Source organism: Onychostruthus taczanowskii, unplaced genomic scaffold (assembly GCF_017590055.1).
Source record: "Onychostruthus taczanowskii isolate IOZ18803 unplaced genomic scaffold, ASM1759005v1 scaffold29, whole genome shotgun sequence".
In the NCBI taxonomy this organism is placed as follows: Eukaryota; Metazoa; Chordata; class Aves; order Passeriformes; family Passeridae; genus Onychostruthus; species Onychostruthus taczanowskii.
Genome location: NW_024500239.1, coordinates 6,352,534 through 6,367,067, shown reverse-complemented (window position 1 = coordinate 6,367,067; position 14,534 = coordinate 6,352,534). Strand labels below are relative to the sequence as shown.

General features: G+C 37.6%; 1 protein-coding gene across 3 annotated transcripts in view; it reads left to right on the top strand.

Moving 5' to 3' along the window:
• The window catches only part of INVS (inversin), an 85,495-nt gene that overhangs the window by 27,933 nt on the left and 43,028 nt on the right, over positions 1-14,534 (top strand). The window contains exons 4-5 of one of the 3 annotated variants that reach the window (XM_041408184.1): positions 8,663-8,836; positions 11,055-11,222. In XM_041408184.1, coding sequence (XP_041264118.1) covers positions 8,663-8,836; positions 11,055-11,222 — 342 coding nt within the window. Of the gene's footprint in view, positions 1-8,662; positions 8,837-11,054; positions 11,223-13,599; positions 13,648-14,534 lie in introns of those variants that run through there. The other 2 variants (XM_041408186.1, XM_041408185.1) reach the window with 2 other exon arrangements.

Genomic DNA, 14,534 nt, shown 5'->3' with positions numbered 1-14,534 from the left:
ATGGTAACTTTACTAATTTTAACTAGAAACTGGGGTGCTAAGTAGCTATATTGACTTTGGGGTTTTTTTCAGGAGCTGTTTAAAAAAAAGATTTACTGATATTCAAGGAGTGTAAGAATGGCACAGTCATATACAGTAAAGCGTAGCTTTTACAGGGCTTATAGCTGTTGTAACCAGGCAATATGAATTCATTTTCAGTGGACTAGAAAACAAGAAACTCTAGTATTTCGTGCCTAGGTAAGATTTCAAAACACAAGTGCTAATTTATAAATCCAAGTAATGCTTATTTGCAATTAAATTCATACATCTACTTGCTAGCCTCTCTTAGTAGTTTTTCTTCTGAAGAATTCTTGTGAGATTTCTGCCAAGTAGCTGATAATATAAGCATATCAAAGTACTCCTTTTGGTGTATGAATTTCAGTTACTTTTGGAACAGTAGTCTGTTCCTATAGATATCAAATTAGAAGTATGATAGAACAGATTCTGTTTTTCTAAAGTGCTTAGTTTGTTTCCTGAAAAGCTACTGAAACTGGTAGGTGTTGGTGACAGAAGTCCACATGATTCCAAGTGGTTTCTGACATTCTTAGAATGTGCCTCTTCTCAAAGAGACACTAAAAGATGAAAAAACCTCTAAAGAAACCGTGTGCACAGCCCCTTTCCAAGGTTATTAAAATATTTGGGGTTTGAAAATTTGTCTATTTTATGCAAAGTTTGTTTGTAAGGTAGAGCATCCTCTCTTCAGCACCTCCTCACTGGAGAGTGAGCATGTTTGTGTATACAGTAAGATTATCTTCTGTAAGATGGAGTAGATCAAAGAGCAGTTTCTACTCTGTGAAGTTAAGCAGGTTAAATTCAGTTGCCATTTTTGTTTTAAAGAGAAACCTCTTGGATGTATTTATCTTTCAAAGGCTTAGCTAGCAATTAAGGAGTTCAAGTTTTTTGACTTCCACTGCTTCTTGAAAGCATCTGACAACAAAGAACTGTTCTCAACTTTGGCTTTAGCATCTGTGCTAATCTGTTGGCAAAGTGTGTTAATGCAGTGCCAAGTGGCTGATCTGTTCTGCTTAGGTTTTTAAGGCAAAATCTGAAACACTTTCATGTTGTACATATTTTACCTCCATGAGTGTTTGTGTGTACAATATGATATAGTATTTGTCAAGGTATAGATTTCTACTGGCTTTAGAAACTGCTGTGCCACTATTAAAAAAGCACAGACATTTTTGTGTTTCAGGCACAAGCAACAATTAAGTCTTGACTCCAACTTCTAAGGAGTCCTGGGTTTAAAACACTTAACTTATCTAATCTGACTATTAAAAGATCATAGCAATCTGGTTTTGGTTTTTTACATTTATTTTTTTATTTATTTGTATATTTGGGACAGAAAGTGCTTCTCTGGAAAAGGAGATCAGTGGCCTGGTATGCTAAATTTCAATGTACATTACCAGTTCTTAATCTGGATCTAAAGCAGATGAAAAGTGTACATGAGTGAATATGTATGCTATAACCCATGATATAATTAGTTTTTCTGTTCTCAAGATGCTGCTATGTATATATTCCAGCTCTACCTTCTTAAATACTATTTAAGAGTTTGAAAGAAAAATTAAAACATTATTAATATTTAAATACAATAATAGTTATCTAAGAGTTGTATAATCACTGCCGGTGTTACGATTGGTGTAGTATTAGAACAGGAGATGTTTTATCTTTGCAATTAATTTAATTTTGATAATTTTGTGCTGTTCTGTTTGTGAAAAAGTGACAGAATTATATGTTATATTACTCTGAAGAGGATTTATTGATTGTTAAACAGTCTATCTTTTCACAAAAGATTGCCAAGAAAATTTTGCTAAAAATGTCTTACATAAGTGCTGCTTAATTAATAATGAATATATTTCAACAATCAAAATTTAATAAGCTAATAAATTATTAATCTATGGCAGAGATGTGTAATTATCAGATCTCTGAAATCCTTTCTGTCGTGGTTGGTGGACTTGCTGCGCTGCTGTCTTCAAACACACCCTTTTCAATAGGCTGACCTTTGTGCTTCTGATTTTGTGGAGCCTCTGTTTTACTACTTGCCTGCACTCTTCTGCACACTTGCTGACCAGGCTTAGTTACTGCAGAGCTCTCTGTTTGGGGCTGTGGTCAGTAGTCAATGCCTGATTTTTGGTAAATTTCATCTTATGAGTACAGAAACAGCAAGGGATAAGGTGCAAATGAATTTTAATCAATTAATCATTCTTTAGGAATTGTGACATTACAGAATTTATGGTATTCAATAACTTTTTAAAATAGTGCTAAGTTATATTTTAAGAATGAAGTAGATAAGAGAGGCAGCCTATTTGACCTCAGAAGTATATAAGAATTTGAAATTATATGGGGATAAATACATATGCAGAAATAGAAAATTGGGTAAAATGAGTGCCTTCTGTCAGCAGGAGGTTCTTTAAGAGTAACTGGATATTTAGTTAACTCATTTCATAGAAATTAATTCAATAGGTTGCCTTTTTAGGCCTGTACAAAAATATTAACTGTGATGCTAGATGGAAAATTGCAAGCCTAATTAGAAATTAGGACACAAAATGTAAGAGAATCATCAATTATTATTTGATAATGAACTGAAAAGAGATAAAGTTGAAATATGAGCTGTAAGATCAGAAGACTTGTTAGAACTCCTTGACAGTTGGATTTGAATCTAATATTAGTCAGTATTTTTCATAAGCAAACTTAGAATCATGAGTAGTATTTTTTTAAAGGATACTTAGGAATGGCACAGTGTTAGGCATGATTGTCAGTCAAAGAGGATATCAGAAGAATAGGAATACTGAAAGTAATTGAAATCATTAGAAATATTATAGTCCAAAATGCAAGTCCCAGGGGGTGAGTAGGGGGGGATAACAATGGACAACAAACGTAATTATTTATTCTATGTGTTATGAATTTATTATTTGAAACATGACTGAGAAGGATGTAATGTGCTAAATGATTGGAGAATGTACTTCATTTATGGGAGAAATGCAGTTTTAGGTATATCTGACAAGATATATGCACCAGCAGTGGACAAGTGTCACTGGGATTCAGTGGGGTACTTTGTGGGACCCCCTCTGGTAGCCCTGTAATCTCTGCTTACTTGTGTTCAAAACAAAAGTGTTCCAACTAGAATGAGTACAGAGAGCTGATGATTTTTTGAGGGCAATGTAGGGCTTATCCTTTGTTACTGAGATTAAAAACTCCAATGCTTGTTTAGATTTTAAAAGCCACACTGTATTTTCTTGGGTAGAAGAATGAAATGTGTCCTTGTGTGTGTGTTGGCTTAAAAAAAAATCCAAATGAGAAGCAAAACCTAAAAGCCTGAAACAGAGAACTGGGAGGAAAAAAAATCCTGAACACTATAATTCCACTTAAAAGAAATCACTAGGAATTTTTGAAAAGGATTAGATGTTCTTGCTCCCTATGGTGCTAGAGGATGGATTTACTAATCCAGAGGGTCAATTTTAACCTTCAGTTCTAATTTGTGGTTTATCTGTAAATATTTCTAAGGCTTTCTGTTCTGCTGCAAATGTATGCCCTGACTGCATCTTCAGTGCTTATGACTCTCAGCAGTGAAAAGCACTTGAAAACCGCCACGTTTATAATGGTTTGTATTCTTTTGGCCTGTCTGTTCCCAGTGCTGGGAAAGCAGGTATGTAATTTTGGAGTGGAGCCAAAGTAGCATCTTCACGGTTTAACAGCTTGGCATTCTTTTTAATGACCCCTGCTGTTTTTACCAGGAGGTTGTATAGAGATGCCGGGCTGCTTTTTCCCCAGTTCCTCTAGCAACCCTTACAGTGCCCTAAATCTTTACAGGCCCATTGTAGGTATTCTGAAATTCAAACCTAGCTGTACTGTAACAGTTGTCAGCTCGTGTGCTCTGCATTGTAAATTATTACAGATCAGTCTTTCAAGTCGTGTTAAGTACTTCATGTGGATTAGAATTGTTATGGTTTTTGAAAATGTGGTCTCACCAATTAATAGGGAAATAAGCAATTTTTCTACGTGCATTGTCCCCTTTTAACCCACTGATGATGAGGTGATGGTAGCCTAACTGTGGGTGTGCTTTTGATGTCCTTGGAGAGATGCACGTATTCCTCTGACTCAGCTTTATCTTGTACAGCTCAGTTTCTCCCCTTATAAAAGGTGTTGTGTTTATTTATATTGTGCTGTATTTATCTATGCAGTGTGTTTTTAAAACCTGAATATGAAAAGTTTAGTGTCAGAGATGTATCCACACTACAAGGAAGGAGAAGTGGTTAGTCAGTGTAGAAGCACACAGCTTAATATAATGACCAGGTGAACTCACCAAGAAATAGTGGGATGAGAATGGAAATAAATAAATAAATTTTCACAGACCTCTGTGGCACATCAGCAGAACGTTTCTAGAACCCAGGTGTACTCTTTAAAGCAAGTTTGTATGCTTGTGAAATACTTAACATTTGCTGTGAAAAGTACTTAATTTCTGAGGAAGTGTTTGAAACAGAGGCAAGTGGCACTGAGTGACTCAGAGCAGGACCCTGGACTGTACAGAGTGGAAGATGTGAAGTATGAGGCCAATGTTTTTAGTGCGGTGGTAATACAACCAGTAGTTTCAGCATCAGCCTGTGATTAGAATTATAGCACCACTGAACAGAGCTCATTTTTTCTTTAGCCTTTCACTTAGGTGACCATATGGGACAGCCTGACTGTGGCTGTTTGACAGATGCCCACCCAGCTGCTCTCTCACTACACTTCCTCAACAAGCAGGGAGAGAAAATAGGCTGGAAAAGCTGCTTTAGATAAATAAAGAAATAAACACATTTTCTTCTAGACCGAGAAAACTAGGTAGAAAAATTTACCAGTGATTTTCCACTGAAACCTTGCCCTGGCAGTAGAATCATACTGAATATACTAGACAGCTTTTTTTAATGACCGAACTTGCAATTTTGGGGATAATTTTTTCAGTTTCAGAGATAATCTAAATTCTGGAAAATTCATTGATTCTGACTAAAATATTTCTTCTGTAACTCTCTTCTCCATTACAACTTTCAGGAAAGGAAAGTTTTTCTGACTGCTTAGTAGTTTAGCTTGGGGTCCAGAACTTTCTTTGAAGTCATTACTTGATGGCAGAGCCATGGTTGCTTATTGAACTGTCTACCAAAAAATGTGTTCTATGTTATTGCAGTCAGTACCTGAATTGTGGCTGAATTTTTGAAATAGCAGAAGTATTTCTTCTGATTATGTTGAAGTCAGCTGTTCTCTGAAACTCTGGTAGTTTGCAGAGTCGAGTATTTTGATTTTCAAAAAATTTTAATAGAATCTAAAGGAATATTAAGAACTAGCATTAGAATGGTAAATTTTGGCTGCCAGGAACCAAGTTTTCTGTACAAGTATTTAATCCTGTTTGCTCGTGATGTTTTTTGTTTATAGTAAAATAAGTTTTGAGTCACTATCAATGGTAAGAGACCATGGACTGACTCGGGGAGCTTCATGCTGCCCAGCAGTGTTTAGGCCAGTCAAGTGCATTATTTATGAGTAAAAACCCAGCCAGCTTGAAGACTTTTTATGCACAAACTTTATAAAAATGGAGGAATTGTCTTTTCAAATTAAGCATTCCCTCCCTCCACCTAATAAGATCTAAATTACATCTGCCTTCAAGGCATGTTGATACATTCTATACTTACAAACTTAAGCAGTAATCAATTGAAGGTGGAGACATTTTCCCTTGTCATTAAAAAGTACAATACTGTTTTCTAACAAGTGAAAGGAAGACAGTAAAATTCATGGTATTACTAAAGAAAAGAGCAGTAGTCAGAAGCAAAAGCATGAATAAGATAATTCAAATAAGTAATGTAAGTACAGGTGTTTTCTGTGGTAATGTTAAAAAAATCTTAAATCACTTGGAAGAAACAGAATCTTTTGTGTTTCAGAATGAAGGGATTTATTCCAAATTCATTTGCTAAGGAGAAGGATTTGTTGGCTAAGCATGCAAGAGAGTAATGTAGTAGTAACTGATGGAAAAATGTGTAATAGCAAATATAAAATACAGTATAGGGAGAGAAATTCTAATAATAAAAGGATATGTTTCCTTAGTTTTATGCATTATTTTAACTTTCAGTCTTCTTTACAGTGGAATTCATTCAAAAAGCAGAATATACTTGTAAATCTTCCAATAACTGCGCATCAACAAGACAAAAACAATTTTTTTTCTCTCATGGGTATGCATGCACTGTGTGTAGGAAATATTGAAAACAACCTAAATGTGTTATCCTCTGTGACGGAGAAAAGCAGCTATATTTCTTCCAAGACTAATATTCTCTCAAGTTATTTAATATTTTCTTCCTCCAGTCTAATTGCCAACCATATCATGATACACTGAGATTTTTTTGCTAGTTTTAATTTGTCTTTTTTAATGACTTTTGTAAATTTTTCTCATATTTTCCTGTTCAGTACAATGATAATAATGAGGAGTATTCTCATCCCTAGCTTCACCCCAAATTTATCATGAATTTATTCTGAGTATGTTCTCTGTGGTTTAGGAGCTCTGCAGACATCATGCTGCCCTGCCCCTGTACTTCGGAGTATGCCTTGATGTGTGTCTGTGTACTAAAGGGACAAAATCCTGAGGGTATGCTTTCCCTGACACCCAGCAGAAGAAAAAGATGTAATTGTTCACTTCTCACTGGGAATGCTGTAGTAGCCATGCTGTCTCTGGCAAGGGAAGTTTGCGTGTTCAGGCAGGTCTGTGGCAGGTTTTGTGGCAGGCTTTTCATGTAAGCTGTCACTGACGAGCAAGGACTAGTAACAATAAAAAGTAGGAGCAGAACGAAATAATTCTGTCTGAGCTCATTCATGATTTGCTTTCCCTGATTTGTATTTTAAAATAAAATAGTGTAGCAGAGAAAAAGAAGTTAGGTTCATTTATTTTGGCCGTACCTGGGGAAATCCATTCTGCATCCGTAAAGCTCAAGTCTTCCATTGCTATTAGACGAAAAACAGAACAGTAATTTTTGTCAAGTATGCCCTTCCAATGTTTATGGCTGCATTGAAAAATGACATTTGAATATTTTTTATGCCCTGGCACTGGATACTGTGGAGGCCTCTGGAATCCTTTGGCCTGTCTCCATCCTACCATTCTGCTGACAAAAGTGATTTGCAATTCCGAGCCTTATGAGATACCAAAGTGCCCCTGTTCATTAGCACTGCTTGCCCTTGCCTACTTGGTTGCCTTTTTTCATTGTTTTTCCAAAGACAGCCTAAGGGGACTAAGCTAACATGCAGAATTTATAAAAGAATTGTAGCAGACTGAAGTATGTTAATTTGCAGGTAGTTTCATAAGCAGAAGAATCCAAAGACATGACTTCTATTGATTTGAGTGTCACCTTTCCTGTGTACATTGTCTGATAAATCTTCATCAAATGCTCCAACTTTTCCCTGAGTGGGGGAGAATTAGTACAATTTATCTTCTCTTTTGAGCTTTCTATTTTCATTATAGTTGCAGTTAATGATCTATATGGGAAATAGGCAAAAACTAGTATCTTGGGGAAAAATAGGAAGACAGTGAGTAAAATTAGGAGACAACACACTCCTTTCACTTTAGGAAAGGGTAAAAGTCACAGTGTGAAAAGAGCTGGTGTGTGTAAACCATGATGACTGAAGGCAGGTGCAGATGTTTTGCTTTGATGAGTTATTGCTCCAGCAGTTGCTGGTCCTCTATGGCAACTGCTGAAGGTGATTTGGTAAACCCACAGACTCTGGGAAGTGGAAGCATGAAAATGTTGTATGTAGCATCTCTTCTATATGGAAAATAACTTTCAAGCAAGGGGTAGTAGCAAGTCAAGACTGCCTGTACTACTAAATCAGTACAGCTTCTTCATGACTGCATGTACATGTTTTGAATTTTTCACTGGCTTCTTCAGTGATTTCAGAAACAAAACCAGATTGGGTTTTTTTTGGGTCCACCCTCATTTATCATTATATCATTATATTTATATCAAAAAAGCATTTATATGTTATTTCTTTTGAAGACATAGTGAAAACCTTGTGGAAGTCCTAGTGTGAAGTATTTTCAATGTGTTGTAAAGCTAGCTGTCCCATCCATTTATTATATATATTGTAGATCAAAACTTATACAGCTCTCAATTTAAACATGTAAGCAACAATCACTTTTGCATATATTTGCTATGTATTCAGATAAGTACATTTTATCTTTCTGAATAATTCTCGGTTGTTTTTCTTACTTTCACTTTGGAAATTATATTCTTTCTTCATGTTTAGTTTTATTCCTCATCTGATAACTGTTTACCTTGCTGAAACCAGCATGTAATGATCTTATTTCAGTTTTTCAATGATTTTTACCGATGTTAAACAGTTAAGAAACTCAGATAATATTGCAGAATTTTTGGTATTAATGAACCCTGTCTTATTCTGCTAATGGAATATAAATATCTAAAACCAAGTAGCATGAGAGACCTAAAAATTAAGAGTTCATGTTAACAAAAAAAATCTTCATTAGATGTTTCCAAAGCTTTGAGCTGTTCTGCTTCAAGCTTTTTTAGGCATTGTAATACAATAAATATATATATATATCTCACTATCATAGTTTGGTTTGATAAACTCACATAAATTTCTGATATTTTTCTTTACCCAGGGAAATTACCGCTTCATGAAACTTTTACTGGCTCGCAGAGGGAACTGGATGCAGAAGGACTTAGAGGATATGACACCGTTACATTTAACTACACGTCACAAAAGTCCAAAATGTTTAGCTTTGTTGTTAAAACATATGGCACCTGGAGAAGTGGATACCCAGGACAGAAACAAGGTAAAAGTACTGCTTATTTTAAGACAACTGCTTATTTTAAGACAGCTGTTTATTTTAAGATTTATAGCAACTTTAGAAATTGGTTTTACATCAAGCGGTTGTGTGCAAAAAATTATTTGTTGTAAACTTTTTCTAGGCCTTCAAAGTAGAGATTTAATATTTTCCTGATGTTAATGATGTCAAAGTTCCTTGCACTAGCTCCACTACATTCTTCTTGAGAGTAGTTACAACAATAGAGGATTCAAAAACCATCCAAGTCTTTCTGTAACATTATGATTCTTGTTGTAGTCTGGATAGCATGTGCTTATGTTACTTTTCTGCCTTTGAAAACCTCACATTTAGAATCTTTTAATGATAAGAGTCACTAGAAAACTGCCTGTAATTACAGCAGTCATTCTGGAGAGGTCATGCTGACTTCATGACCATGCTAATTAATTAACAAAGGTATGCATAAACCAGCCAAAACCATTTAGCAACCTTGCCTGTTCAGCAGATTTCCAAGCCAGTATTTGAAGCTTCGCCAGATTCCCCACAAAACATGGAGCACTTTTCTTCTGGTTCATGTCATGAGTAGTTGCAGTAGCAAAAATGGAATTCAGGTTGGTGAAAGATAATCTCAGGCACAGAGTCCGAACTGTTGGACCCTTTTGGGCACATGGCTTTTTCACTTTCCTTGCTGCAACTGTGCACATCAAAATTGCCAAATATAATTCCTGGATACGAAGGAGAACAAGTGTCCTTTGCATCTGCTTCGATGTCAGTAACTGACTGAAAGTGGTTTGGTGAGAGAAGTCAGTGAACCAAGGCTACGCTGGCCTTCTGCTAACCAAAACTTTCAGCCTTCATTGTAGCTGTCAGTTTCCAGGAATACTGGTCAGCTCCATTTAAAAAATAACACTAAAATTTAGTGCAAATTTTTACTGGTACAAGGCCGTGGTGGCACTTTGTGGAGCCTTTCTTCAGTGAGTGACAAATAGAAAAAAAGGCTGTGCTATCTCACTGTTACCGTGGTACTAAGCTAACAGCTGGCAGCAACGAACACAAATAGGCTCCTTTTTGCCTTCTTCCTTCACAGAGAAGTTAAGATGATATGATATGATATGATGATGAACTTAAAAACTCTATGTCACTGTTTAAGGATGTTAATACAGGGTGTTGTACTTCTATACACATATGTCCTGCAGGAGTTATTTCTCTGTTTCTAGTCAAAGTGCCAGGTGGTGTTTAGTAGGAGTGAGGGGGTAAGAGAGCTGGGGAAAAAAAAAATCATTCTTTATCTTATAACTCTCTGTTACTTGGCAGTTGGGAGAGGTGTGTCTGGTAAATTAAATACTTGTTAATATGCCAATGTTTTCCAGGTTAAGAAACCCCCACACATTGGTTTGCTTATGTAGTTACAAACATTGATAAGACCTGTGCAAAAACTGTTGGCAGTCAGGAATTGGCAATAGGAACATGGATTGCCTTTTGATATTTTATTGGACTGCCATGGGTCATTGGGCATTAGATTCACTAATGTTCAACCTCAGTGTTCTGAGTTATCACACACAGTAAAGTCAACCTTAGTTCAAGGTGGATCTGAGTCCAGTGTCAGCATACAGTGTTCCCCTAGTGGAGAGTAGTCTCCATCAATTTGTGTTATTTGAAATTTAAGAGGGACCACACTAATCTCTGCAGTTGTTCTATAGCGCGGCTCTGGGGCTGAGGCCTGGTTCAGATCATCATTCTAGCTTGGATGTCCTTGCTTAATACCAAGCACAGATAATTTCTCCAGGTCTGAGCTGCTGCACCAAATAGCCATCAGGGCAGTGCTAAGTGGCATGCACATTTTTCTCTCGTCATAGTCCAACAAATCTTCATAAAAAGCAGTCTTCCTAGCAGAGACACTTATGTTCCAAGCATAAGGGCTTCTCAGTTTGGATCTTGTGTAAGGTGGTGCAGCTTAGACTTGACTCAGACCTCAGTAGCTGTGTGATGATCTGCTCTTACTAAAGTAAATGGGCCTTTGTTCAGCTTTGTTTAAAGCCTGTTTTCATAGATTTTCAGTTGTCAGCCACCCCAGGTGCATGTGCTCAGTTTTTTGTCAGTCCTCTTTATTGAAGTGTAACAAATGCTTGCTTATTTGCCTGTTATTCAAAGCTGGATCTAGCCAACTTTAATTTTCATGTTTCAACAATTTTTCAACGTTTTGAAAAAGCTTGTGAAAATTGTATTGTAGCAAACTGCATTGCATTGGAGTGCCTACTACAACAACCCAGAGCATGTGAAACTTCTCATCAAACATGATTCAAATATTGGAATTCCTGATATTGAAGGAAAAATCCCACTTCACTGGGCAGCTAACAACAAGGACCCTAGTGCAATCCACACAGTGAAATGTATTCTGGTAAGAAAGTCTGCTATATATGTATATAACACTTTCTGTCCTTACTACTTTCCTCTGATAGAAATATTTTTTTATTCTCTTAGGATTTCTTATTTTGGTCCACTGACTCTTTGAGAATGAAATAATTTACTTTTCCTAACATCCAGAACTTTGTAAGAAATAATCCTAAATATTTTTGCTGTCTCTAAAAGAGTTTGTTTTGAGTTCTATGGGTGAATGTCTTTGCTCTAAGTCTTGTAAGTGGGGGGAGGAATGACTTAAAAGTTTTCATGGACAAAATGACCAGTCATATTGCTCATTTCAGTTGCAATTTGCACACTGATTTCTTTGTTATGTGTCTTTCCTTCATTATTTGAAAGTTTATATCTAGTTATCTGTACTGAAAATTTTAGACAAAATGACCAGTCATATTGCTCATTTCAGTTGCAATTTGCACACTGATTTCTTTGTTATGTGTCTTTCCTTCATTATTTGAAAGTTATCTAGTTATCTATACTGAAAATTTTAATTTAATTTGGTTTTCAAGTTAAAATTCTGGGAAATATTTGATCAGTTGTCAGCCCACAATCAGTTTGCTGAGAGACTCAACATGATTTTGTGTATGAGTTTAATACTGTTTCCTTGATAGCATATTTTCTCTTTCTGCAATATTTGGGTTTATCTTCTGCAATGACAGTTATAATGGGTACAATGAAATCATGTACTGTTTCCTTGATAGCATATTTTCTCTTTCTGCAATATTTGGGTTTATCTTCTGTAATGGGTACAATGAAATCATATGCTCAGCTTGATTTTTACCTTGATTCTTATTTTTGTGAAAATTTCTGAGCTTCACTAACATGGAAAGATACAGAAGTCTCAGTTTAAATTTTCTGTCACATTAGAACAATCTTCCTGTATCTTTGTCTTCCAAAGGTCTTTCAGAACTAGACACATGATGATTGTACTTTAACTACAAGGACTTGTATGTCTGTCTGCCTGATTAGCTGGCAAGCTGAGAACTTGAAAATGAAAAATTTCTTTGCTTTTTTTCAAATCACACTGACAATCTTACAGTTACTGATACTTTTTTTACTATAAAAAATAGTTTTACAGAAGTTTCCAGCATCAAAGAGATTGTATTTCTATGTCACTGCTGTTTATTCAACATATTTGTAATTTGTATCCAGCTGTGAAACAATTTGTTACAAACTAAATTTTGTCACAAACTATGAATTTGTATCTGCTTTTCTGCCCCACTTGTATTTAACTACAAACTTTTTCAAACATTAGGTAGAAGACAAATATTTTTTATAGTTGTGGTGTGTTGGGCTCAAACAAGAGCCTCACACCCACACAGCCACTCACGCACCTGCCCTCTTTCAAGGCAGAGAAAATAGAAGGAAGGCAAGAAGACTTGTGGATGAAGATAATGCCAGCCCAGTATAGAAAGTAAGAGAAAAATGCAGAAAAGGAAATTTATTCACTCTTTCCATCAGCACGCAGATGTCAGCCACTTCTGGCAAAATGGAAAAAAGCTTCAGCATGCTTAATCATGCTTGGGAAAACAAATGGTGTAGCCGTGGACTCCTTCCTGCCCTCCCCCTGTCCCTGAGGGTTTTTGCTTAGCATGATATTATATGGTATGGTGTATTGCTTGGGGCCAGTTTGTGTCAAATGTCCCAGCTGAATCCTGTCCCAGTCTCTTGCCCACCCTCAGCCCATTCACCGGAGTAAGCAGGGGAGCAGGACATGAAAAAGAGGAATCCATGCTATTCCACAATAGCCAAAACATGGGTGTGTTATCAGCAGTTTTAGTCACAAATACAAAACCCTGCTGCTGCAAGGAATATTAACTCCATCTTAGACAGATGTACTATAAAAGATCAAAAATATTTGTCCCCCGTACTGAAAGTGTTCTCAAAGATTCTCTTTAGGTAATCCAGAATCATGGTCATGTCCAGGTTTTTTCGAGGACTTTTTTGCTTTGTTTTTGTTTGTTTTTTATTTTAAATTCTGACAGTTAAAAGAATTGCAGAATAGTTTGAGGTGGTCATCTGGTCCAACCACCCTGGGCCATCTTCAACTACATCAGGTTGCTTCGGGCTCTATCCAGCCCTTTGAACTCTTCCAGGACTGGGAATCCACAGCTTCTCTGAGCAACTTGTTCCAGTGCTTCACCACCCTCACAGTAGAATTTCTTCCTAATATCCAGTCTAAACCTACTCTCAGTTTAAAATCATTCCCCCTTGTCCTGTCACCACATGCCCTGTAAATAGTCCTTTTCCATCTTTCTTGTAGGCCCCCTTTAGGTACTGGAAGGCTGCTGTAAGGTCTTCTTGGAGCCTTCTCTTCTGCATGTGAGAACTCTCTCAGCCTTTTTGCATAGAAGAGGTGCTCCACCCTCTAATGATCTTGGTGGCTTCCTCTGGACTCACTCCAACAGGTTGATATCTTCCCTGGGCTGGGGACCCCAAAGCTGGATGAAGTGGAGTCTTAGGAGAGCAGAACAGAGGAGCAGAATCCCCACCCTCAACCTGCTGACCACACTGCTTTTGATGCAGCCCAGGACACATTTGGCTTTCTGGGTCACAAGCACACATTGCAGGCTTATGTCCAAACTCTCATCCTTTACCTGGCACCCCAAGCCCTGCCTGGCAGGGCTGCTCTCCATCTGTTCATCCCCCAGCCTGTGCTAGTACTGGGGGTGCCTGACCCAAGTGCAGCACTTGCACTCAGCTTCACTGAACTTCATGAGTTTCCCATGGGCCTACTTCTGGAGCTTGGCCAGGTCCCTCTGGATGGTATCCCATTCCTCAGGCTTGTCAGCCGCCCCACCCAGCTTGGTGTCTTCTGCAGACTTGCTGAGGGTGTAATCCCCACCCTCAACCTGCTGACCACACTGCTTTCGATGCAGCCCAGGACACATTTGGCTTTCTGGGTCACAAGCACACATTGCAGGCTCATGTCCAAACTCTCATCCTTTACCTGGCACCCCAAGCCCTGCCTGGCAGGGCTGCTCTCCATCTGTTCATCCCCCAGCCTGTGCTAGTACTGGGGGTGCCTGACCCAAGTGCAGCACTTGCACTCAGCTTCACTGAACTTCATGAGTTTCCCATGGGCCTACTTCTGGAGCTTGGCCAGGTCCCTCTGGATGGTATCCCATTCCTCAGGCTTGTCAGCTGCCCACCCAGCTTGGTGTCATCTGCAGACTTGCTGAGGGTGCACTCAATCCCTTCACCTGTGTCATTAATGAATACATTAAATCTCACTGGTTCCCAACACCGCCTCCTGAGGGACGCCATCGTTTTCCATTGGGACATTGAGACATCA